The following is a 25,314-nucleotide window of genomic DNA, read 5'->3' as shown; positions in this document are numbered from 1 at the left end:
ATGGGTTACCTAGGAAACTTTGGAATATTCTTTCTTAGTGATTGCTAAAAAAAGAACTGATACTCAGGGCTGGCCCTAGGCAAAAATGAAGAATCATACACTCACAGATCATCATGGCAGGACAGCCTTAGAAATCATTGAGTCCAGAGATTCCCAAACTTGTCTGCACATCGTATCACCTAAAGATCTTTTCAGAATTCCAAAGCCCCACCCAACTAAATCACAGTCTCTGGGGATGGGACACAGGCATCAAGATCTGTGGAAGCTCAGCAGGTAGTTCCGATGGCAGCCGAATTTGGGTATCATGATGTAATCTAATGGTCTCATGTTATAGATGAAGAAACTGAGGCCTGCAGAGGGAAAGGGACTTTTCTAAGACTGCTGGGGCAGCAAAGTAGTGGAGAACTAGAACCTATCTCCCGAGCCCGATCTAATACACGAGGCATATTTTAAGAAAACAGGCAAACAATATACTTTATAAAATTAATATATTGTCATTATAGGTAATTTTTTAAAAATATGGAAATCGTCAATGAAAAATAATTATTCAATCTCACCATCCAGAGATAAGTTATTAATCACTGTTGATACTTTTGCATTTCCTTCTACTCTTTTTTTTTCTTTTTTTCTTTCTTTTTTTAAAAATTATTATTATACTTTAAGTTCTAGGGTACATGTGCATAACGTGCAGGTTTGTTACATATGTATACTTGTGCCATGTTGCTGTGCTGCACCCATCAACTCGTCAGCACCCATCAACTCGTCATTTACATCAGGTATAACTCCCAATGCAATCCCTCCCCCCCTTCTACTCTTTTCGCAAGGTTCTTATGTACTTTTACATTTTTGTAAAAGGTCAGCCCTTATGGGAAACGCTTTCTGGGAAGCTATAGGTACAGATAGTACTTGAGGATACTGGGCCACATATCTATTTACCTTTGCTTCCTCTTCCTCCCATGGACACAAAGCATAAGGTCCCATCTTTCCTGACACCTGCCTGTAGCCTGATAATTGGGTTCAGGATGGATTATGCAAGTTCTTCCTGAGTAATGAGGCAGAGACCAGGTGTAAAAGGCCTCCTTTGCAGAGGTGATGTCAACTAAAGTTGTACACCCATATTTAGGTCTCTGGGACCAGAGGAAGCTAGACTGAGAAGCTGCATTTGCTTCTGCTCATGTGACCACTTCACTTCCATTATGCTCTGGATCCTTGCGTAAATAAATCCAGAACCCTAACTTTACAGTGGTCTGTATATATTTGAGTGTATGTGTGTGTTTGTGTTCTCACCCATTTCAGGCAACCTGAAGGATGCAAAGCCGTTATTTAGAATGGGGTCACGTCTTTATTACTTGATGCAAATAGTCACTGTGATTTGGTGGATCTATAAAATGAAACTTCACTGATGAAAGAAATAACTCTAATTTTGAAGACCATATTGTATTATTGCCACCTGGCTAGTTAAAACTTCAGTCTAATTTATGAGGTGACTCTTAAATCTGATTCTTAGAATTCAGTGTCTATTCATGATAGGTAGGAAACAAATACTTTAGCATCAAAAATAGCTCATTTTGGAAAGGAAGACTGTCTTTAGAAGACAAAATGAGTCATAGACAAGGAAGCAGTTAACTTTAAATGCATCTTTCTCAAGTGTGTTCTTTATTCATTTTGGAGGTAACATAAATATCTTTAATAAACACCCTGCTATCATTACAGAAACATGCCTAAGTTTAACCCATCCAGATTGGTCATACTTATTCTGTGAAAATTAAATCTTTTTTCACATATAGGTTTAAAAATAGTGTGATGTATCTATTTCTCTTCTGCAGCCAGATCAGATATCTAATCCTGTACATATTTGCATAGTCACTTCATCGATGTGAAGGACCAGGATTCACCCCTTTTATATGGCTGCTCAAACTTTTTGATGTGGGAAACAATTTGTGTCTAATAATCCAATAACCCAATATATTCTGATTTTTTGGGCTTGACTTGAGGTTATTCATTTTTTACTCTTTTGATACAAGCTAAACTAAGATAGGATATCCCTATAAGTGTTTTATTCTCAGATTTTACCAGACAACTCAGCTTTTCACAGGAAGTCACATACATATCCAATTATTTGCTTGTGGCTCATGTATGGTATGAATACTTTCTGGGTATGTTTTAATACTCCACTGCACTTTCCTTAGTCTCTTTCCATGCCTCCAATTCTCTCAGTCCATTAAAGGTAGCTCTGCCCTTGTCACTGACTGCTAGATATTTCAAAGAATATCAAGTAATTTTAATATAAATTAAAACAGATTAATAAGAAAAATCTGAGATAAGGAAAGAAAAATATATTTCCAACCAAATTCCAAGTTCAAATAGTTTCTAGTACTGTTTACTATCTGAATTCAGAGTTTCCTTCTTCTATCAGCAGCTTCAAGGGAAAGTGCAAATGTGGTTTCCAGTTCTGTCTGCTAATAATCAGCAACATATATTTGTTTCCAAGTCCCTTAACATCTCTGGATTTCAGCCCCTTCTCTGCCACGATGGGTTGGGCCCTATAAATCCCTGGTATGAGGTCCAAACTTTAACATGGCCTGTGACATCTTACAGGACAGTACCAGAGGTTCCAGAGGAGACCTCTGGGAATGTCAGTAACATCTATGATGGGCCAGGCATGGTGGCTCACACCTGTAATCCCAGCACTTTGGGAGGCTGAGAGGGGCAGATCACTTGAGGTCAGGAATTTGAGACCAGTCTGGCCAACATGGTGAAACGCTGTCTCTACTAAAAATACAAAAATTAGCCAGGCATGGTGGTGGGTGCCTGTAATCCCAGCTACTCGGGAGGCTGAGGCAGCAGAATCACTAGAACCCGGGAGGCAGAGGTTGCAGTGAGCCGAGATCACACCACTGCATTCCAGACTGGGTGACAGAGTGAGACTCTGTCTCAAAACAAAAACAAAAACAAAAACAAAAAACAAAAAAAAAATCTATGATAGTTTTTAAAATTTATTATTGATACATAATAGTTGTACATATGTATGAGGTATATGTGATATTTTATAGATGCATACAATGTGTAACAATCAAATCAGGGTAATTAGGCTATCCAATACCTCACACACTTATCATTCCTTTGTGTTGAGAACATTTCAAATCTTCTAGCTATTTTGAAATATACAATAAATTATTGTTAACTATAGTTGCCCTACTGTGCCATTAAACACTAGAACTTATTCTTTCTATCTTACTGTATTTTTGCACCCATCAACCAACCTCGTTTCATCACTCCCACCACCTCCCCAGCTGTGATGGTTAATTTTATGTGTCAACTTGACTGGGCCATGGAGTGCTGAGGTATTTGCTTCAACATTATTTCTGGGTGTGTTTATGAGGGTATTTCTGAATGAGCCTAGCATTTGAATTAGTAGACTGAGTAAAGCAGATTGCCCTCCCCAATTGGAAGAGCATCATTCAACCTGTTGAGGGCCTTAATAGAACAAAGGGCAGAGAAAGGGAGAATTTACTCTCTCTACCTGGTTGCTTGAGCTGGGACATTGGTCTTCTCCTGCCCTCAGACTTGGTCTTACACCGTCAGCTCTCCTGGTCCTCAAGCATTCAGATTTAGACTGAGCTTACACCAAAGGTTCTCCTGGTACGCAGTCAGACCTTTGGACTCAGACTGGAACTACACCACAAACTCACCAGGGTCTCCAGTATGCAAATGGCAGATCTTGAGACATCTCAACCTCCACAATTGTGTGAGCCAATTCCTGCTAATAAATCTAAATATGGAGATATATATAGAGATCTATATATGAAGATCTCCCTCTCCCTCCTTCCCTCTCTCTCTCTCTCCCTCTCTTTCTCCATATATATGTGTATATATATATGTGTGTGTGTATATATATGTGTGTATATATATCCACCCACCCCAGCCAACCAATAGGAGATATGTCTGTATATATTGATATATCTCCTATTGGTGATATAGTGTGCTATTGGATGAGGTGGGTGGATATATATGTGCATATGTATTTATATATAGATATCTGTATATTGATTGATAATAGATATCTGTATATTGATTGATATATAGATACCTGTATATTGATTGATATACAGATATTGATCTACAGCTGTATCTCTTCTTTATTCTGTTTCACTGGAGAACCCCGACTAATATAAGATCTAAGGTACTGATGACTGATCACCTGGGAGGAAGAGGTATAACTGGTTACCCTCATGGAAAAGGATTATTCTCTTAACCAATAGGAAGTATTTGTTTATTAAACAGCTATATATCCAGCATATTAAAGCATATCATATGAGTAGAGTCAAATGAATAAAGGAAATTCAAGATGTCTCTTTGCCCACAAGGAGTTTACCAACTTTCCATTGAACCCTGAATGTTTGTGTATTTGATGTTCTACATATTAAAGCAATAAGCAGCTTAAGTGTTTTTAGTCAGAAAAGAGTATTTAGTCATTCAGTATTTTGATTTTACTTTATAAAAGGCTTTTTTTGAGACAAGTTTTGTTTTGTTTGAGACAGGTTCTCTCTCTAGTGCCAAGGTGCAACCAACAGGACTCCCCACAGCCATGACTTCCTGGGGTCAAGCGATTCTCCCATCTCAGCCTTCCGAGTAGCTGGGACTATCTGCATCACCATGCCTGGCTAATTTTTAGATCTTTTGTAGAGATGGGGTCTTGCCATATTTCCCAGGCTGGTCTTGAACTCCTGGGCTCAAGCAGTTCTCCTGCCTTGGTGTTCCAAAGTTTGGGTAAAGAAGTTTTTTTATAAAAACCAGAATAAGCAGATAGCTTTACTGACTTGAATACAGAATTAAAGACCAAAACTATTTTAACCCCTGGCTTCACTGTATGGCACAAATAAAGTGCGTAACCTGCAGATCTCATTATTGTTCCTTTTCAATAAACAAAGAGTACCAGTATTCAATGCTACAGAAAGTTGTATAGAATACTGATGATTGATTTATACAGTTCAGCATTGCTAAGAAAAATACAGGTTTTTGAACATTCAACAGAAATAAAATTATGTTATTCTTCCTTTAGAAACAAAAATTTGGCAGGGTGTGGTGGCTCATGCCTGCAATCCCAGCACTTTGGAAGGCCGAGATGTGCAGATCACTTGAGCTCAGGAGTTCAAGACCAGCTTAGGCAACATGGCAACATTCCGTCTCTACAAAAAATATAAAAAATAGCCAGGCATGGTGGTACATGTCTATAGTCCCAGCTACTCAGGAGGCTGAGGTGTAAGAATTGCTTGAGCCTGGAAGGAGGTGAGGCTGAGTTGAACTGAGATCATGCCACTGAACTCCAGCCTCGGTGCCAGAGTGAAACCTTTCTCAAAAAAAAAAAAAAAAAAAAAAATTTAATAGCAACTGCTCTCAACAGTAAAATAAATATGTTCATGTGACAGGGAAACAGAAAGAGAGATGGTTTCTAATACTCCCACAACTCAAAGTTTATTTAGAATATCAGAGCTGGAAGGGCCCTGTGACAGAAACTACTCATTGCCAATCAAAATGTACTCAAACTGTGGTAATTGAACGGTGGCCATTTCTCAGCTTCCCTTGCAGTTTGGGGTAGGGGTCAGTGGGGATGGTGGTGGTGTGGTGTGCTTGACTAAATCCCTGCCAATGGTGTGTGAAGAGATGAGATCTGAGTCAGAGCTTTTAGGAAAGTGGAACTGCCTCCTCAATCTCTTTCTTCCCTGGCATGGAATGGAGTAAGAATCGACCATGCAGATGAGGATGACACCCTTGGGGATGGAGGAGAAAGAAGTTACACGGAACAGGGGATCCTGGATAATGGCATGGGGTAGATCTTCCTGCTAGTTTGGGACTTTTATTGCACACAAAAGAAATAAACTATCCTGTTTGAGCAATCACATTTTTGGGAATCTTCTATAGCTATTAGTGTTACCCTAACTAATAAATTGACCTCAAGAATCATCAATACCAGTTTCCTAAGCTTTATAACTTTTGTCATTTCTGTACTTTATTGCTATTTATGCAATGTATTTTGTAATTAATACAGTTCTTTTACTTATATAGGCAAAATCTACTTAAGCCTTGCCTAAATTATGTCTGTGAAATCACCAGTTTGAAGTGCTAATTATATTTTTAAATATATATGAAAATAAATGCACAATTATTAAAATAAAATGTTCATCTGTTTTCCATCTGATTTCATAGTACATAAAATCCAATTTAATTTCAACCACTCATTTTACTAATGAAAAAGCTGAGGCCCAAATGCCATATTTTCAAAGTTAGACCCAGGACCTACATCTAGTTTGAGACTTTTCCCACATACCTTATTATGCTATTTTCCTTTTTCTCATAAGTTTAACATGTGATTCCTGGGCACAAAGCCTTCCAACAAATAGTTCAAACTACTTGCAAGCTACTGTCTCATTGGAGTTTAGGGACTCTCTTTGAAGAGAAAAGTGTAAAAGTTATTGTCCTGGTCATGCCAATGGACAAACGGAAGCACAGAGTAGTCTGTAACTCCTCAAGGCTGGCTCAGATAGAGTTTATGTCTTTCATGTTCACTTTCTTCTCCATATATTTGCCCGGTAAGTATGGATTGACGAAATCATGTCTAGAATGCAGATCCTGGATTTCTCAGATTCAAAGTCAAGGGAATTTTCCAAGCTACTTTTTGGTCTGGAGGTAATCTACAAGTCTGACGGTCTAGAAGACTTATCTGTGAATAACTAAGGTTTTGTTAGAATGGGTCAAGTTAAATATTTTTATTACTTTAGGATTTACATAGTAGATATAAAAAGGAAGTGAAAGGATATGGCAACTACTCATAATTCTGACCTTAAAAATTTAGAGATAGACTGTAAATCCCTCTTTTTTAACTGGTCACTTATCCATAAATTTATCTAAGACGATCTTGCCTTATCCTTTTTTTTTTTTTTTTTACGGAGTTTTGCTCTTGTTGTCCAGGCTGGAGTGCAGTGGCATGATCTTGGTTCACTGCAACCTCTGCCTCCTGGGTTCAAGCAATTCTCCTGGCTCAGCCTCCCAAGTAGCTGGGATTACAGGCATGCACAACTATGCCTGGCTAATGTTTGTACTTTTAGTAGAGACGGGGTTTCACCATGTTGGTCAAGCTAGTCTCAAACACCTGACCCACCTCGGCCTCCCAAAATGCTGGGATTATAGGCATGAGACACCATGCCCGGCCTTATCTTGCCTTATACTTTTATCCTTACCATCTCTCAGCTTGCAAGTCATTCTACCATTATTCTTAACTATGCTTCATATTGTTTTTGGAAGTAAAATTTTATTTGTTTAAAACAGAGGAAAATCTAATCAATGTGAGAGCAGAGGGACTTTTGCCATTTTCCCAATGAAATCACAACATATGATTTATCTACATTTGACTTGCAAAGGATGTTAGCTAACATGACAAACCAAGCTTTAGGAAATCTCTATTTTAAGCAGTTAACTTCAAGATTTCTTTAATATTGCCCAAAGAACATTTTCATACATTATCAGAAGATTTTCTCCTTTTTGGATACTGAATCTAAGTTAGAATGGCTTAAGTAATGTTTAATGCATTAATCCCTTCCACTTCAAAGAGGTAATACTGTCATAGAAAGCAAAAGAAAATTTGAGGAGGTGCTAGAGATGGATAATCTTCTTGCTAGGAGGATTCCCAAGTTAGCAGTATCTTATATAATCCTATATTAATAAAAGCAGTTCAAGAATGGTCTCCAATTTTGTTCAATCACTTAGCATTTCTGAGATGCCTATCAGACCTATAGTATATACACCGGGAATAGTTTCAGGTAAAAACAAAATTTCTATATGGAAAGCATTTTTGAGTTTACGTCACTGAAGTTGGGTTTAGCTGTTGTGTTGTTTTGAATAATATGTCATTTGTTAAAGTTAAAGAGAAATAAAGAAAGTCACTGTCAGCCTGTTTGGGCTGGTATAACAAAAATTCCATAAACTGGGTGGCTTACAAACAGCAAACATTTATTTCTCACAGTTCTGGAGGCTGAGAAGTCCAAGATCAAGGAGCTAGCAGATGAGGTGTCTGGTGAGGGCCTGGTCTTCATTGCAAGTGCTTTCTTGCTCTATCCTTACATGTTTGTAGCATAAACAAGCTCCCTCAGATCTCTTATAAGGGCATTTTCCACCCTCATGACCTAGTAACTTCCCAAACGCCCCATCTCTTCATACCATCTCATTGGGGATTAGGCTTCAACCTATGATTGTTAGAGGGACACAGCATTCATCCCACAGCAATCATCTGGATTTCTAGAACAAGGAATTACTGGTTAGCAGTAAACGTTTTCACTGCCCATGTTCTTATAACAGTAATTACCAATTCACTATGATTTTTCATAAAATGCTGTTGGAGGCAATGTTAGCTTGAAGCCTGATGAGAGGCTATCTTGAGGGTTGTGTCCTCTGCAATAGGACATATAAATGGAAGGTTAGAAAGCTGCTTTCAGTGAAGATTGTCATGAAGAGAGGTCTGGGAGCTTTGCAGAAGAAAAGGCAAAAGTTCCCAACCAGATCCTTGGTGAAGGGCTGAATGTCCCCTAAGGAACATGGACTGTCACAAAAAAGGTTTTCATTCATTCTCCTTTGGGGATCAGAGAGGACAAGCTTAGAACCAGCTAGATAGTAGAGGAATAGTTTGAAAAATTCCCATCCAGAATGAATGAATCCATGGTTCCTGTGCTACAAGGGTAATCTTCCAATCTGGGGAGTATTAAATGGTGTTAGGAATGGAGATGAGGAAGAGAGTAGTGGAATGGGATGAGGCTGGGGACTGTGAGGAGTAGTTATCGAATGCTGCTTAACAAATCACCCTATACTTAGCAACTTCAAGCAACACACGTTTACTATGTCACACTGTTTCTGAGGGTTAGGAATTAGGGAGTAGCTTAGCTGGATGGCCTGACCTGTGGTCTCTTATGAAGGTGGTATTAAGCTGCTGACTGGGCCTGCAGTCATCCCAAGGTAGGGTCTGTAGAATCCATTCACAAGATAGCTCCTTCATGTGGTATGGACAGGAGACCTCATGTGGGCTGCATGATGTGGTAGCTGGGTTTACCCCAGAGTAAATGATTGAGAGGAAGAGCAGGGAGGAGACCATAATATATACAATGACCTAATCTTAAAAGTCACACACCATGACTTCCACGTTATTCTATTTGTGAGAAGTGAGTCACTAAGTCCAGCCCACACTCAAGAGGAAGAGAATTAAGCTCCCATAGTTTGAAGGGAGTATCAAATAATTTGTGGACATCTTAAACTATCACAAGTAAGATTTCATGTAAAGCTAAAGAAAAGAGAAGTGGGAGATGAGAAGAGTCAGAGCTCTAGAATTTAAAGGTCTTAGTAGAATTTAATAGTCTCAATTAATTTGCCAGAAGGATGTAAGGATATGCTTCCTGTTCTTGCCTCTGATGACTGAACTGTACTCTTCTTTGTCCATACATCCTCATTTTTTCTCATTTACATATTTTATTATTCTTTAAAACAATTTGCTTATAAGAATACCTCCTCAGGGTTAAAGCAGAGCTGTGAAAACATTGCTTAAAAGGCATAAAACAAGCATTATAATAATATTAGAGCTAGGCAAAACGTGATTTTGAATCTAGGGGGAAAAGTTCATCCTTTGTTAGTCGGTCAGTAAGTTAGTCATATCTTAAGCACTCACTAGTGAAGAGATGTTTAGATGAAATAGGTGCATTAAAATAATAAATTGTTAATTTGTTCATTTATTTATCCAGCAAAAATTTGCACCACACTCCATGGTAGGTGCTGGGAACATAAAGAGGGATGAATAAAGAAGGAAGTCACAGTCTGGTATGGGAGAGATGGACATAAAACCCATAATAACTATATCACATGATAAGCTATACTTGAGTGATCACCTGGTTTGTATTTATCTGTGATTCTTCACCTTAATTACTCCTTAAGGACAGAACTGATTTTATTCAATTCTCTATTGCTAGCACCCAGCACAGTACCTGGCCCACAGAAGGAGCTTAGGCATGTCTGATGAATGTGTTGCTAAATCCAGTGTATTCTAAAGGTTGCAGTACTTAGAGAGACTAACTAGCTAAACACAATACCAGATGCTGGCTGGCTCTGTTTCCCTTCCTGCTAACGGTAATGAAGGAGGTATTTTTGGCTGTGGTTGCAGGTGTGCTGACTTCTTACATGACCTTCCCTCTCCTCTGCAGATGCAGCACGGTTCTCTGTAGGAATCTCCACTCCTGGGAGGCAGCTTTGGGCCTCACCAAGCTCTGGGAGCTCCTTCGCAGTTTCTCACTCCTGTGCCTCCCTGTGCATCCTTCCTAGGGACCTAGCGGACAGTGCATTTAGGCTGCTGGCTGTAGGAAGCTCCTCTCTGTTTTGTTCAGGGAAGATGCATTTTATTTTTAAAGCCCAGAATAGGAGTATCTATCTCTTTGTCCTAAAATTACAATACTTTAGGCAGGGATAATTTTTCTTTCCTTTACTTCTTCTTCTTTTTTTTTTGGAGGGAGGGTCTCATTCTGTCATTCAGGCTGGAGTGCAGTGGCATGATCAGGGTTCACTGTAGTCTCTACATCCTGGGCTCAATGATCCTCCCACCTCAGCCTCCTGAGTATCTGGGATGACAAGTATGCGCCACCATGCCTGGCTAATTTTTCTATCCTTTTGTAGAGACGAGGTTTCACCCTGTTGCCCAGGCTGGTCTCAAACTCCTGGGCTCAAGCAATCTGCCTGCCCAGGAGTTTGAGATCAGCCTTGACAATATGGTGAAACCTCACCTCCCAAAGGACTAGGATTACACACATGAGGCACCACGCTAGACTCGATTTTTCAATACAATGCTAAGATATGGAGAGAAAGACCTCACCCATATAAGGCTTAACTAGAACTAAGAGTTCAACATCAGCTTGAGGAATGTCAGTCTTTGCACATAAACAGGTTCCCAGGTTATTTACTACAAACAATAAATGTTCATGAGGTTTTAGTTGTCTTTTCTCCAATAGTGGATATTCTATTTTAGGGCATTTCAGCTAAAAAATTAGTTGATTTGGACATTTCCAGGTGTTACTTAGTATAAGTAAAAATGAACTCATACCATCTAAAATACAAAATATGCCCAATGTTACTGGCAAGATTGGTTGGAGCCTGCATTCTTATAAATGTGTCTCTCTGACTGACATCAAGACCAAGACAATTACAGAGGACACTGCAGCCCAGTCCCAGGCAGAAATCTGTATGCTTCAGGCAGAATTGTTTATGTCAGCTATTAAAATGGGGATACAGTTATGTTGGAAGGTTATACAGCATTTTATATACAACAATAGATAGATGAAAAAAAGTATTACCCATACAAAGTGATTAACATTAATTAATGAATGAATTTCATTCATCCATCCATTCATTCAGCAAATAGTTATTTATTTATTTATTTATTTATTTATTTATTTATTTATTTAAGACGGAGTCTCTCTCTGTCACCCAGGCTGGAGTGCAGTGGCATGATCTCGGCTCACTGCAAGCTCCGCCTCCTGGGTTCTCGCCATTCTCCTGCCTCAGCCTCCTGAGTACCTGGGACTACAGGTACCCACCACCACGCCCGGCTAATTTTTTGTATTTTTAGTAGAGATGGGGTTTCACTGTGTTAGCCAGGATGGTCTCGATTTCCTGACCTCGTGATCCGCCTGCTTCGGCCTCCCAAAGTGCTGGGATTACAGGTGTGAGCCACCGCTCCCAGTGCAAATATTTATTGATTATTTGTAGGTACCAGACATTGTTCTACATATTGGGGTACAGTGGTAAATAAGAGACAAGGCCCCTTTTCTCATGGAGGCTGCATTTTTAACGTAGAAAGACAGATTATAGACAGATAAATAAATAAAAACAAACAAGAAAGGACCCAATGATAAATACTAGGATGAAAAACAAAGGCCTAGGTGATGTGATGGCAATTGAGTGGTCAGGTTCAGCTTTTCTGAGGCATTGGCAATCCAGCTAAAATTTGAAAGGCAAGAAAGAACCTGTCACCTGAAGATCTGAGGAAAGAGTGTTCCATATAGACAGAAGAGAAGGTGGGGACAGTGGGCAGTAAACTTGGGTGTGGGAGAGGAACAGAGAGAAAGGCAGAAGTGAAAACACCAGGAGCTCAGTAAGGGGACTGAGAAGCAGGAGAGAGTGGAGAGGTGGCCAGGTGCCGATCATGAGGCAGGATGATGACAAAAATGGAATAGAATGTAAAATAGGAAGAACATTGGAATCAGATGATATAAAAATATAAGGCAGAGATTTTGGAAAAATTCAACTTGCTCCAGGCATGATTTTCATCTGGAGCTTACTAGTATTTAAAATTGCCTCTGATGAAGGCAATCTGCAGCGCCATTCTTTATTTGTCTTGAAATAAAGAATAAGACACTTTTAAGTCCTTTTAAGAATCTTATATCCCACTGTAGTGTCTATAACTTACAACTTTCCCTTTGATTATCAACATAATACATCTTTATGACAGAACATTTGGAAAATACAAATAAGCCAACAGAAGAAGGAAAAAACCATTCCAAATCCAGCCATCCAAGAATAACTATTGTTAACAATTGGGCACAGAATCTGCTATGGTCTGAATGTGTTCCCTCAAATTCATATGTTGAAACCTAATTCCAAAGGTGATATATTAAGAGGCAGAGCCTTTGGGAGGTGATTAGGTCATGAGGGCGGGGCTGTCATGAATGGGATTAGTGCCCTTATACAAGAGGCCTGAGGGAATTTGTTAGCCTTTTTTGCCCTTCTGCCATGTGAGGACCCAGCAAGAAGGTGCCATCTATGAGGAATGGGCCCTCAGCAGACACCAAATCTGTTGGCAATTTGATCTTGAACATTTCAGCCTCCAGAACTGTGAACAATAAATTTCTACTACTTATAAATTACCATATCTCAGGTTATTTTGTTATAGCAGCTTAAATGGACTAAGACAGACTCTCTTTATGTTCATACAATGCAGTGGTTCAGAATACAAACTGTGGAGTCTGGGTGAGAATCATTGCTTTGCAACTTACTAAACTTGTTTTGCAATTTGCTAGTTGACTTTCAGTCTCTCTTAATTGCTTATAAAATGCCACATAACTGTCTGCAATGTCTTTAAGCCTCAGTTTTCTCATATGAAAAATGGAATAGTAATCTTACTTTCTTCATAGGACTGCTGTGATGATTAAGTGACATAAGCCATGTAATGCTCCTGATTTAGTGCCTTGCACACAATACATTCTTTAACATGTTATCTATTATGCTATTATCATTTTACAAAGTTGGGGTTATACTGTAAAACTTTCCATATATAAACTACCATTTCAATTATCACTAGACATTTTTAATAGTTACATAGTATTTTGCTACAAGGATATGATATTTAGTTAAACTCTGTTATGGGATACTTTGGCTTTTTCTAAATTTTCACTGTTTAATGAAATTCTACAGATAAAATATTGCAACTTTCATGTTACTTCTCTAGGATAAATTCTATGAAGTGGCTGGGTCAATGGGCATAAATATTTCCAAGACTCTTTTGAGGCATATTATTATGTCTTCTGCTATGAATTTAGATAATACCCTGGGTAAGAATAATGTCTGGAAGTAAATAATCTACATATGTGTGAAGTTTTGGAGGAATGATTTACCATCAGTTTAATGTAAATACTTTATCTCTTCCTTCCCCACACATTCACACACTTTTTTCTCCACACCTGTTCACACCTTCTGGTGGGCACCATTTCCCTTCATTCCTTAGGGAAGCTTCCCAGTACTAGGCTTCCGGTTAAGCAACTCTGTTTATAGTTTTCTGATTTGCTGGGAATTCTGTACTTACCATTCTTTTTACTTGAAGACATAAACTTACAGGGTTTTAGTATATTGGGAATCCCAGTCCATCAACTTACAGGTGATATGAAACTAAAGGAGAGTGAACAAGTGGTTTGTCCAAATTGGTCCTGTGGGCCATGCTATTGTTAGACTGCTGAGTAATGCTGGATCATTTCTTTATCTTTAGAACCTAGATCAGCAGCAGCACATGTAAGCAGCCGTATGGTTTGCTGAATGAATAACTACTTAAAGTAAGCTATAGCCTCCTAGGATTTTGTAACTGGAAAGGATCATAGAGGCATGGAAACTAAGGCCTAGATAGGTTAATGAGATGTAAGTAGTTATATAATATTAGTGACAAGTTGGAATAACGACTCAGGTCCCAGTACAGACAAGGAGAAGCCAGGAGATGTGGCTTGCTGGGGTGAGATGGGCATGAAGAGAAAAGATTAATTCTGACTTGCTCCAGAGGGGGTAAAACCAAGACCAAGCAAAACTTCAAGTTGCTGGTAGGCCAATTTCAGCATAATATAAGAAAGAACTTTTTGATAATTAGTACTGTCCAAAATGGAAATGGATTTTCTTGAAAAGAAGTGAGTTGTCCCTAATTGGAAGTGTTCAAATAGAAACAGGGTAAATAATTTGTGAAGTGCTTTAATAGAAAAAAATTTTTTGGTTTGTGTGTCTGGTGGGGATAAATGACTTTAAAGGTCTCTACCAAAGCTAAGATTAAATGATTTGTGAATATGTATATATATATATATCTTGATACACAGATATTCTTCCCTTGTTGATCTGTTACTTTGTAATTAAGTCTTTTGAATGTGAATTCATTATCTTTCTCATTCCAAATGAGACCAGATACATTTAAATGTCTTTACTTACCCAAGATTCCATGGGTTTAAAATAATCATTTTAGTGGTATTTCAGTGTGCTACACACAGTAGGAGTTCAAAAGATAAAATTTAAATTAGCTCTTAATTTTGGAAAACCTACATTTAAAGTAAATTGAGCTACAAGCTCCATGCATTTGAACAATTTGACTGAACTCAGCTGGTCTCAACCAAATACATCAGTTGATCACATTCAAGAGCACTAAATATTCATTAGCTTTATTTTTTAATTAAAAAGGCTAAAATTAAAAGAAGGAATTTGGATAGATGGTATTGTGGTGAAATAAAAGTGTTCTCTTATTGGCTTTCTGAATAATAATCTGAAATTATGACTGGTAGTCTTTCCCAGAATTGAAAGAATCCTTTAAATATTAAACTGCAAATATGATTTTATTGCACTTCAAGTAAGAGGTACTGAAAGACCACCCTTTTAGTGTAATCCTTTCATACAAATTCTAGGAAGACAAGTCACATAAATGAACCATATTCCAGAAATGCTTTCAATTTTCAAGATTTCATATCCATAATAGAAATGGAGCTTCCAACAACTTCATAAGTAAGTTCAGTGAAAAGCTCCACTCTCAAATAGCAATCTAGCAAAGCTTTGATGAGTAGCAGAGATAGCATCTGTGATACACTCTTTCTGAGTCTACCCAGGAAGGAAATGCATTAAAAAAACAGCAAAAGCTGCTTTCTGTTTATTTATGTTTTTAATTTTTTTTGTTTTTATTTTTATTTTTTACTTCTCTTTCTTCTTTTCTCCCTCTTTTCCTCCCTCTTCCCTTTTCTCTCTCTTTCTCTTTCTTATTAGAAGCCTAAATACAGAAATCAGTGTTCCAATCAGGTATTCACTTGAATTATCAACAATGTTTTGGACATTCTTAATAATAAAATTGGCTCAAGTCAAGATGGACTATTCATTAGCTAGAATATTCCAGCCATGCCCTTTTCTCGCCTACTTAGGAACATATATATCACACAGGCAGCAAGATCTTATGTTTCAGATGTTGTGCTAGATGCTAGCGAGATAAAAATACAAGGCATGAAACTTGGCCTCACCGAGGCCTAGCAAATCCATAGCATTGGTTCACCATAGAACCTGGACTAGACTCAGAGTTCTTTCTGACCCAGGACTCCTGACAGTCATTGCTAATCTATTGCTGAATTGGCGAAAGAGGTAATACATATTTGTCATCCCTGGTGGGAAATCAAATATTCTCTAGCACATTGATTATACCAGATTCTGTACCAAATGATTGTTTCACTCTGACAATCATAATCATGGCTATTTCATGTCTATAATATAAGACCCATTTCATTCCTATCTTTCTGAAGTTTGATTTTTCAAATGCCACTCTCAGGAGCATGAAACAGAAAAAACTAATTTTAAGAACAGTTACCTCCACTGCTGCTTTTGCTCTTTCAAACTCTTCTTCTAAGGAGTGGTTTCTAGAAAGTAATGCACTTCCCCAGCGATGTTCTTTGGTCAGTCGAGCCTGAAATCAATCATACATATAGTGTTATAATATTAGAATCACATGATATTATAGAAATGTACAGGTACTTTTCCTTTTCCCATTTCACTTCTCTAGAGTTCAAGAATCATCTGTGATTGATGACATTTTTGGAGTACTGTGCTGGTATGATGTTGCCTAAACTGAGATGCTGTCAAAATGTGTGTGAGCATGCACGTGTGATTCTTCCAACAGTGGGTCTCAGCCCTGGACATACTAAAACCACTCCTCAGGCCTCATCTCCCAAAGATCTTATTTTAATTGGTCTTGATTCCAGGCCTTGATATTTTAGTTAACCTCTCCAAGTGATTCTGATACACAGCTAGGATGCGCAATCTCCATTAGAAGTCTAGCTTTCAGCTTGTAAGGAAGATCAGCCTCTGGTTAAAAACATAAAAGCTGCAGAAATGAAAGTGTGGCTTCCAGGCCTTTCTCCTTATATACACAGCAGACCTTCATGCAGAATTCTCTTCCTTTTGCTTTCCCTCTGTTGGCACTGTCTTATGTCTCATTTCTCAGGATATTGCTCTCTATTAAATAATAATGAATCACTTAGATAAAATCATATCTGATAAGGCCAACTGCTTTGCCACAATTAATATGCAATGTAGTATATACACATCTTAACTTAGCTAAATGCAAATATTTTCAAAAGACCTTTCCCCAGGAGTCCACTGTAATTAAAAAAATTAAATTTTAATTTCACAATAAATGAATACTTGTTTTGAAAAAAATTAATCATGGAAAATAAGAGGTGGACCACTAGACCTTTTTCTCTGCAGTTACATAAACATTTATACACATAATGTGTATGGTAATATGTACAGTAATGTGTTTCAAAAACATATGAAACATAAAAGGCATGCCATTCTTCAATTTTTTCACTCAACAATTTACCTTGGAGAGTTTTCTTTTTCGTTTTTGCTTTTTTTTGGTCTATCTCTCTGCTCTACCAGTGGATCCATAAGGATAAGAATCTTGTTTGGTATCTTTTGTACTACCCATGCCCAGCACAGGGCCTGACAAGGGATGAGTGCCCATATATGCCTAAGGGCTGCAGGATGAGGCATGCTCTGAGACACAGCTAGGCCTTGGGGAGTAGGAGGAGAGGGGCTTGACATGAATTTCCCCGGTCCCTTTTATTATAGAGTGCAGGTGGGGTACGGAGGGTGACTTCTTGGTATGTGTTTAGATTGCTCTGTAGTAGTGACGCTCAACCCTGGCTTTCCACAGTAATTACTTGAACAGGCCTGGGCCCCAGCCCAACCAATTAAATAAGAAACTGGGGGTGGGGCTTGGATGTTTGAAAAGCTTCTCTGGTAATTCTGAAAAGCAGTCATGGTTTGAAAACGACTGTTCTACAGCAAAACTTTCCTCTTCACACAGCACTTGCCTTCCATATAGCTCAGCTGCTCTTCATTCGTTTCTCTACCATTGTTGGTCCTGAAGGGGACCCCCTCTTCTATCGTGACACGATAGTACTACCAGACACCATTCTAAGTAATTTAGGTATTACAATTTATGTTGATCTTTTGACAACTTCATGAGGTAGGTATTATCAACTCCATTTTCAAGATGATGATGTTGAGATACAGAGAGCTTAATTTGCTTGCCCAAAGTTATACAGCCAGTAAGTGGCAAGGCTGGTGCTTCAAGGCCATGCTCATAACCACTCTTCTACACTGCTTCTCCCAGGAGGCTGCGCTCACCCAGCCATGCTAAGAAGACAGAAAACACACAGAAAAGCTGCCCCTGGGGGGCCATTGCATGGGTGAGGAGTCAACAAGGAAGCCCTAAGAATACTGTGGATTGCAAGCAATAATGAAGTAATTATGACCGTAAAAAACAGTGTTAGTCTCTGTTTTGCTTTAATAAATGTGGAACATTTATTTATTAAAACATTAATTTGCTTTTCCTCCTCTTTGCTGGGAATACTTCTGTATCCTCAGTGTCTCCTAGCAGGTAGTGGGTGCTCCATAAGTAGTCAATAAATAATTGTTGAAAATACGCTGTCAGTGAATAGATGAGTGAATGAATTAAAGATATTTTCTCTCCTTAGCCCCAGGAGGTGTTCTCAATCAATGTTTTCTGTTCAATCCAGGAAGCTAAGGGGGAAGTTACAGGAGACTGATAGAGGTCTTGTTTTTTGTCCTGGATCTGGAGTGGCAGAGGTCTGTGCTAGCAAAGTCCTATTGCCTGGGCTTTAGAAGTGGGGAATGGCAGCTAAATGCCTGAGGGGGCTGCCTAGGAAAATGCAAGGCCCACAGGCAGCTCAAGGGTGAGGCGCCTACAGGGGTGCCTGTGGTCAGAAGAGGGAAGGGTGGTGGGGTACCTCTGGGCTTGCAGGAGCATCAGCGCCTCACTCTTGGGTGGGCCAGGCTCATGGGCCACCACGAACAAGTAGCCTCCCTTCTCTAGGCTCCATGAAAGCTACTACCTCCTCCTAACCTGGACACTGACACAGGGAGGGTGACGTGAAACATAAAAGTGAAGCCAACTATCATATCATCCTGGCAAGTGGGGTCTTAGAGCCAGATTTAATATCAGTAAATAAAAATAATAAGACATTTCTTGTACTCCAGGGTTGTGGCAGCCAATTTATACTCATTGCAAAAACAAAAGAACTCGTGATAGAAAAATGTATGCCCAACTTTGAAAAAGGCAAATCGAGATTGCGTGATTTCTTGATATCATATAAGAGAATTTTCTAGGTCTTCTCGATCCTTGTATTAGTTTCTTATGACTGGTGTAACAAATACAAACTACCACAAACTCATTGCCTTGAAAAGACAGAAATTTATTCTCTCAAAGTTCTAGAGACTAGAATTCCAAAATCAAGGCATTAGCAAGGCCACGCTCCCTCTGAAGGATCTAGGGGAGAATCTGCACTATGCCTCTCCCAATTCCTAGTAGCTTCAGGCATTCTTTGGCTGATGACTGCGTCACTCCATGTTGCCTCCTCTTGTCTCTCAAAACTCCGTCTGCCTTACTCTTATAAGGTACATGTGGTTGCATTTAGGGTCCACCCAAATAGTTCAGGAAAACCTCCTTCTCCCAAGACCTGTAATTTAATCATGTATTTTGCTATAACTGGCCACCATTCAGCCAACTACAACCCTGATCTGACACTTTTGGGCTACAATATATCTGATGAACAAATATAAACAAATATAAAGGGGAAGATAGTTCACAGTCTTTTAGGATTTAGTCGTTAGGATGTGTAACCTAGTAGAGATGTTAACTCCAATGGTGATATCTTATTGTCTTGTAGAAAGTTAGCCAATCTTGTACCTAACTAGGGAAACTCATTTTGGCATTTATTTCTCAACTGGCTATATAAAGCTGTGTTCCTTATTGTTTTGCTTTTGGAACCAACTCTACTGTCTTCCTGTTGGTTCCTTAATTAATAAAATAAACAAAAATTTCAAGTGTGGACACATGGTAAGAAATAAACTTTCTGAGAAACTGAAGAAAATGCAAATAAATGAAAAAATATCCTGTGATCATGAATTGAAAGAATTAATATTGTTAAATTTCCCAAACACTCCCTAAAGCAATCTATAGATTCAGCCCAATTCTTAATAAAATTCCCATGATGTTTTCCACATAAAGAAAAAAAATCATAAAATTCGTATAGACTCACAAGAGACCTTGAATAGCCAAAGCAATCTTGAGCAAAAAGAACAAAATTGGAGGGCTCATACTACCTGCCTTCAAAATATATTACAAAGCTATAGTGATCAAAATGGCATGATAACAGCATAAAAACAGGCATATAAACCAATGGAACAGAATAGCTAGCCCAGAAATAAACTCATGTATTTATGGTTAATTATTTTTCTGCAAAGGTGCCAGGAATACACAATGGAGAAAGAATAGTGTCTTCAATAAATAGTTCTTGGAAAACTGGATATCTACATGCAAAACAATGAAATCAGACCTTTTTCTCACGTTATATACAAAAATCAACTCAAAATGGATTAAAGACTTAAATATAAGACCTGAAACTATGAAACTACCAGAAGAAAGCATTGGGGAAATGCTACAGGACACTGGTCTGGGCAAAGAATTTTTAAAATATGACACTAAAAACATAGGCAACAAAAGCAAAATAGGCAAGTGGGATTACATCAAACTCAAAAACTTCCACACAGCAAAGGAAACAATCAAGACGATAAAGAGACAACCCTCAGAATAGAAGAAAATATTTGCTAACTATACATCTGATGAGGGGTTAACATCTAAAATATATAAGGAACTTAAACAACTCAACAGCAAGAAAACAACTTGATTTAAAAATGGAAAAAGGACCTGAATGGACATTTCTCAAAAGAAGACATACAAATGGCCAATAGATATATGAAAAAAATGTTCAACATTACTAATCATAGGGAAATGCAAATTAAAACCACAGTGAGATATCACCTCACACCCGTTAGTGTGTCTGTTATCAAAAAGATGAAAGATAAGTGTGGAGAGGATGTGGAGAGAAAAGAACGCTTGTAAACCATTGGTGGAAATACAAATTAGTACAACCATTATGAAAAACAGGAAGAGGGTCCTCAATAAACTACAAGTAGAGCTACCACATGATCCAGCAATTCCACTACTGGGTGTATGTCTGATATGGTTTGGCTGTGTCCCCACCCAAATCTCATCTTGAATTCCCATGTGTTATGGGAGGGACCTGGTGGGAGGTAATTGAATCACGGGGGAAGGTCTTTCCCGTGCCGCTCTCATGATAGTGAATAAGTCTCATGGGATCTGATGGTATTATAAGGGGGAGTTTCCCTGCACAAGCACTTTCTTTGCCTGCTGCCATCCATGTAAGACATGACTTGCTCCTCTTTGCCTTTCACCATGATTGTGAGGCCTCTCCAGCCACGTGGAACTCTAAGTCCATTAAACCTTTCTTTTGTAAATTACCCAGTCTCGGGTATGTCTTTATCAGCAGTGGGAAAATGGACTAATACAATATCCAAAGGAAATTAAATCAGTATGTCTAAGCAATATTTTAATTCCTGTGTTCATTGCAGCATTATTCACAATAGCCAAGATACAGATAATCAGTCTGTCTATCGATGGAAGGAAGAGTAAGGAAAATGTGATATATACACATGATGGAATGCTATTCAGCCTTATACAAGAAAGAAAAACTCATTTGTGACAACGTGAATGAACCTAGAGGACAGTATGTTAAATGAAATATGCCAAGCACAGAAAGACAAGTACCATGTGATCTCACTTACACGTGGAATCGAAAAAACTTGAACTCATAGAAGCAGAGTAGAATGGTGGTTACCAGGGGCTGGAGGTGAAGGTTGAGGGGTTTTTGGCCAAAGGATATAAAATTTCAGTTAGATAGGAGGAAAAAGTTCAAGAGATCTATGGCACATTATGGTAACTATCTTTAGTAACAGTGTATTATATTTTTGAAACTCGGTAAGAGAGTAGATTTTAAGTATTCTCACCATAAAAAAAGTACGTGAGCGAATGCATATGTTAATTAGCTCAACTGAGCCATTTTACAAAGTATATATATTTCAAAACATCATGTGTTACGTGATAAATGTATAAAATTATAATTTGTCAGTAAAAAATAAATTAATAAAAAAGAAAAAATCTTTGTGCATTTGTATAATGCCATGAATGACCAATGAATGGCAGCAGAAGAAAGTGAAAGCACTAATATTTTTGTCCCAAGGCAAGTCCTTTTCTTAGCAGGCACTTCTCACCAGTAAGATACAACCTGACTTTCCTGTGAAGCCTGACCTAACAGGACTCCATTACCATCCCTGGCTTCCTTCCTTCAACAGTGTTTCATGCACCAGCTGCACCGCACATCACAGGATGCAAAGGGCACTGGAAGAAGAGAAAAATCTCTCCGAATTCTAGGCTTACAGTTCATCTTCTCTTTACTACTTAAAACAACAAGTGCAAACAGAATCTTACTGTGTAAATGGAATTTTATTTTCATAGTACAATTACTGTTTAGGGAAGTGTTATTTTCCACATTTTTAGGAAGGCCTTAGATTATCATTAAGACGAGTGTTATCTATGTCACATTTTGAAACCATTTCTTTTGCCCAAGGAAGTATAAGATAAATGCCATCAAAGATCAGTAGACACTGAAGGTACACAGAGGCAGTTTTCAAACTGTGATTAGTATGCTGCTAAGATCCTGAAACTTTTCTGCCACTTAGCAGTGTGCTCAGACATACTGGTTCAGGATTGAGAATGAAATACAGATTATAACATACGGTAAAGATCAGCCTTCCTTTTAATGCAAACTTTTTTAAAAAATTTAATCATAGGCAAAAGCTGTGGGAAGATATATATATACACATATATATATACACACACACATATATAAAAGTAATGCTTATAAACTGGTTATATTGCTTAGCACTTACATAAAGGTATGGTAAACAAAACAACTACACATTACACTCATAAATTTGAGTTGCAGTTGTTTTGACAGCACAGTGATTTCCAAACCTTTGTGGGCATCAGAATCACTGGAAGGCCTTGTTAAAATGCAGATTGCTAGGCCCCACTCCGAGGGACTCTGATTCAGTAGGTGTGAGGTAAGGCCCAGAATCTGCATGTCTAACAAGTTCTCAGGTGATATTGATAGTGCTAGGCTAGGGAACTACACAGAAAACCTCTGATCTAGATATTGGCATTATGTGTATATAGTTCACAAATGTACTCTAATGTAGGCATTTCTTTTCTCCTTTACATGATTTTGAAAAATACTCCACAGCTCTAGCAAGCTCCTGGAAACACCTTGGGTTTACAAATGGCATTTTAATTGGTTTAACCTAATTGGATTGTAGGATATTACACTCTCCAAAGAAGATGGCTGATTGTTCTGAATGATAAGCACTAGGTAAAGAAAGAGAAGAAAGAATTTAAAAAAAATTTAAAGGAATGCTGTGTTTTATTTTCTTTATTCAAAATTATGATTGTGATCAAAATTATAATTTGAAAATTACTATATTTGTGGCTGTGGTTGTTCTAGCACAGTGTTGGCTAACCACAATGACCATTGTTAATAGCTTCTCATACAATTGCCTTTATATTATTGCTGGAGGAGAAAAAGGAATCTGTTTAACTGTAGAAAAGAAAAATATAACAACTAGCAGACCTTGAGTGACAGAATAACATAGTCATTAAAAGCATACGCTGGAGTCAGACTGCCTGAGGCCAAATCCTGGTTTACCATTTACTACTACCTGGTGACCTTGGACAAATTACTTAAACTATTTTCATCTGCAAAGTGTACGTTTGCATGTTGAGTCCCTATAAGGACTGATTACAACAATTCATGTAAATACACCATACATAGGACATTGAACGTGCTCAATACAACTTTGCTTTCATTATTATCTTTCTGGTTAGTGCCTATCAGGTGTGACTTTTAGAGTACTTTTGTTTAGTGGTTGGCGGAGACTAGTTGGAGTCTTACACTAGAATAGATCATTTAAACACTTTCCTCGTTGAAATACTCAGGATTTTTTTTTTCCCTTAAACACTCAACAAACATTTGTCATTGAAAGTACACGCGGCCGGGCGCGGTGGCTCACGCCTGTAATCCCAACACTTTGGGAGGCCGAGGGGGGCAAATTGCCTGAGCTCAGGAGTTTGAAACCAGCCTGGGCAACATGGCAAAACCCTGTCTCTACTAAAAATACAAAAAATCAGCCAGGCGTGGTGGCTGGCGCCCGTAATCCCAGCTACTCAGGAGGCTGACGCAGGAGAATTGCTTGAACACGGGAGGCAGATGTTGCAATGAGTCGAGATCGAGCCACTGCCCTCCAGCCTGGGCGACAGAGCAAGACTCTGTCTCAAAAAAAAAAAATAAAATAAAATAAAATAAAATACACACAAAAAACTGTCCCTTGTATGTAAAGGAGCCAATTCTTACAGCGTTTACAAGGCATGGCAGCGTATAGTCCTCATCTCCCTTTAACTATGAAATTCTATGTTGCAGAACATTGAGGCAAATAAGTGATGATTTGTGAACAGTCTATTATTGGGCAAAACTAAAAACTATTATTGAAACTAGTTTTAAAAATGATCCAGAATAAAATTTTGGGTATTTTTTTTCCTGCCATTTAATTAACTTCAGCTGCTACTTCCACATTGTTAAATTTGATTAGTTGTTTTCCTTTTTTGTTAGGATCCCTTATCTTTCCACTTCCACAAATATTTGAGAATGTACTGTGTACAGATTTCCTACTGTGCTGGAAGTGGTCTTTCAGATTTCCTTCCTACCTGTCTGCCTTCTTTCTTTCTTCCTTACTTCCATCTTTGTTTCATTGCCTCCTCATTAATCACCCACTGTGTGTGGCCTGGAGAGAAAAAGCCATGTTGAAGTGGCTCCTGTGCTGTATTCCAGCAAGCAAAATTATTAATATTGATAGTGTATCTAATGGTTTTTGTTAGACACAAAGATCTCAGCTTTAGTGTAACTCATCTTTCCAACTTTTTCCTTGCCTTGTGGAGAGTAGACATTCAAGCACATTTGTTGAACTGAAATGGAATGAAACGGAAGCCATCAATACTTCTAAAAGTAAGGGCTTGAGAATCATTTTGGGAGAGGAAGGCAGAAAATTGTGTATGGCCTGAAATCAGATGACAATCCTAATTTGTTTTACAAAGATTCTGGAATAAAGTGATACACATTCTTTAAAATTGCTTAACTCATATCAACCTTGTAAAAGTAAGGAATAATCAGAGTTTGCAGTGAGAAGGGAAATTGTGAATTATCTCTGGTGGGTAAGCAGGATGTGGATGATAGGAGGTGGTCTGTAGTTAAAAACAAAGACTTTATTTATTTATTTATTTTCGGAGATGAGGTTTCACCATGTTGCCTAGGCTGGTCTTGAACTCCTGAGCTCAAGGATCTGCCTGCCTCCGCCTCCCAAAGTGCCATGATTATGGGCATGATTCATCGTGCCCAGCCCAATAACAAAGGCTTTAGGAGCTAATGGATTGATTTGAATCCTGGATCCTCTCCTCTTTAG

General features: G+C 38.4%; 1 protein-coding gene across 27 annotated transcripts in view; it reads right to left on the bottom strand.

Annotated features, from left to right (window-relative positions):
• PEX5L (peroxisomal biogenesis factor 5 like) overlaps window positions 1-25,314 on the bottom strand; it is a 253,897-nt gene that overhangs the window by 53,803 nt on the left and 174,780 nt on the right. For all 27 annotated transcript variants that reach the window (XM_025376858.1, XM_025376860.1, XM_025376866.1 and 24 more), the window contains one exon: window positions 16,169-16,264. In XM_025376858.1, coding sequence (XP_025232643.1) covers window positions 16,169-16,264 — 96 coding nt within the window. The remainder of the gene's footprint in view (window positions 1-16,168; window positions 16,265-25,314) is intronic.

The sequence above is a fragment of the Theropithecus gelada genome, chromosome 2 (genome assembly GCF_003255815.1).
Source record: "Theropithecus gelada isolate Dixy chromosome 2, Tgel_1.0, whole genome shotgun sequence".
NCBI lineage: Eukaryota > Metazoa > Chordata > Mammalia > Primates > Cercopithecidae > Theropithecus > Theropithecus gelada.
Note: the sequence above shows the minus strand (reverse complement) of the source record. Positions and strands in the feature narration are given on the sequence as shown.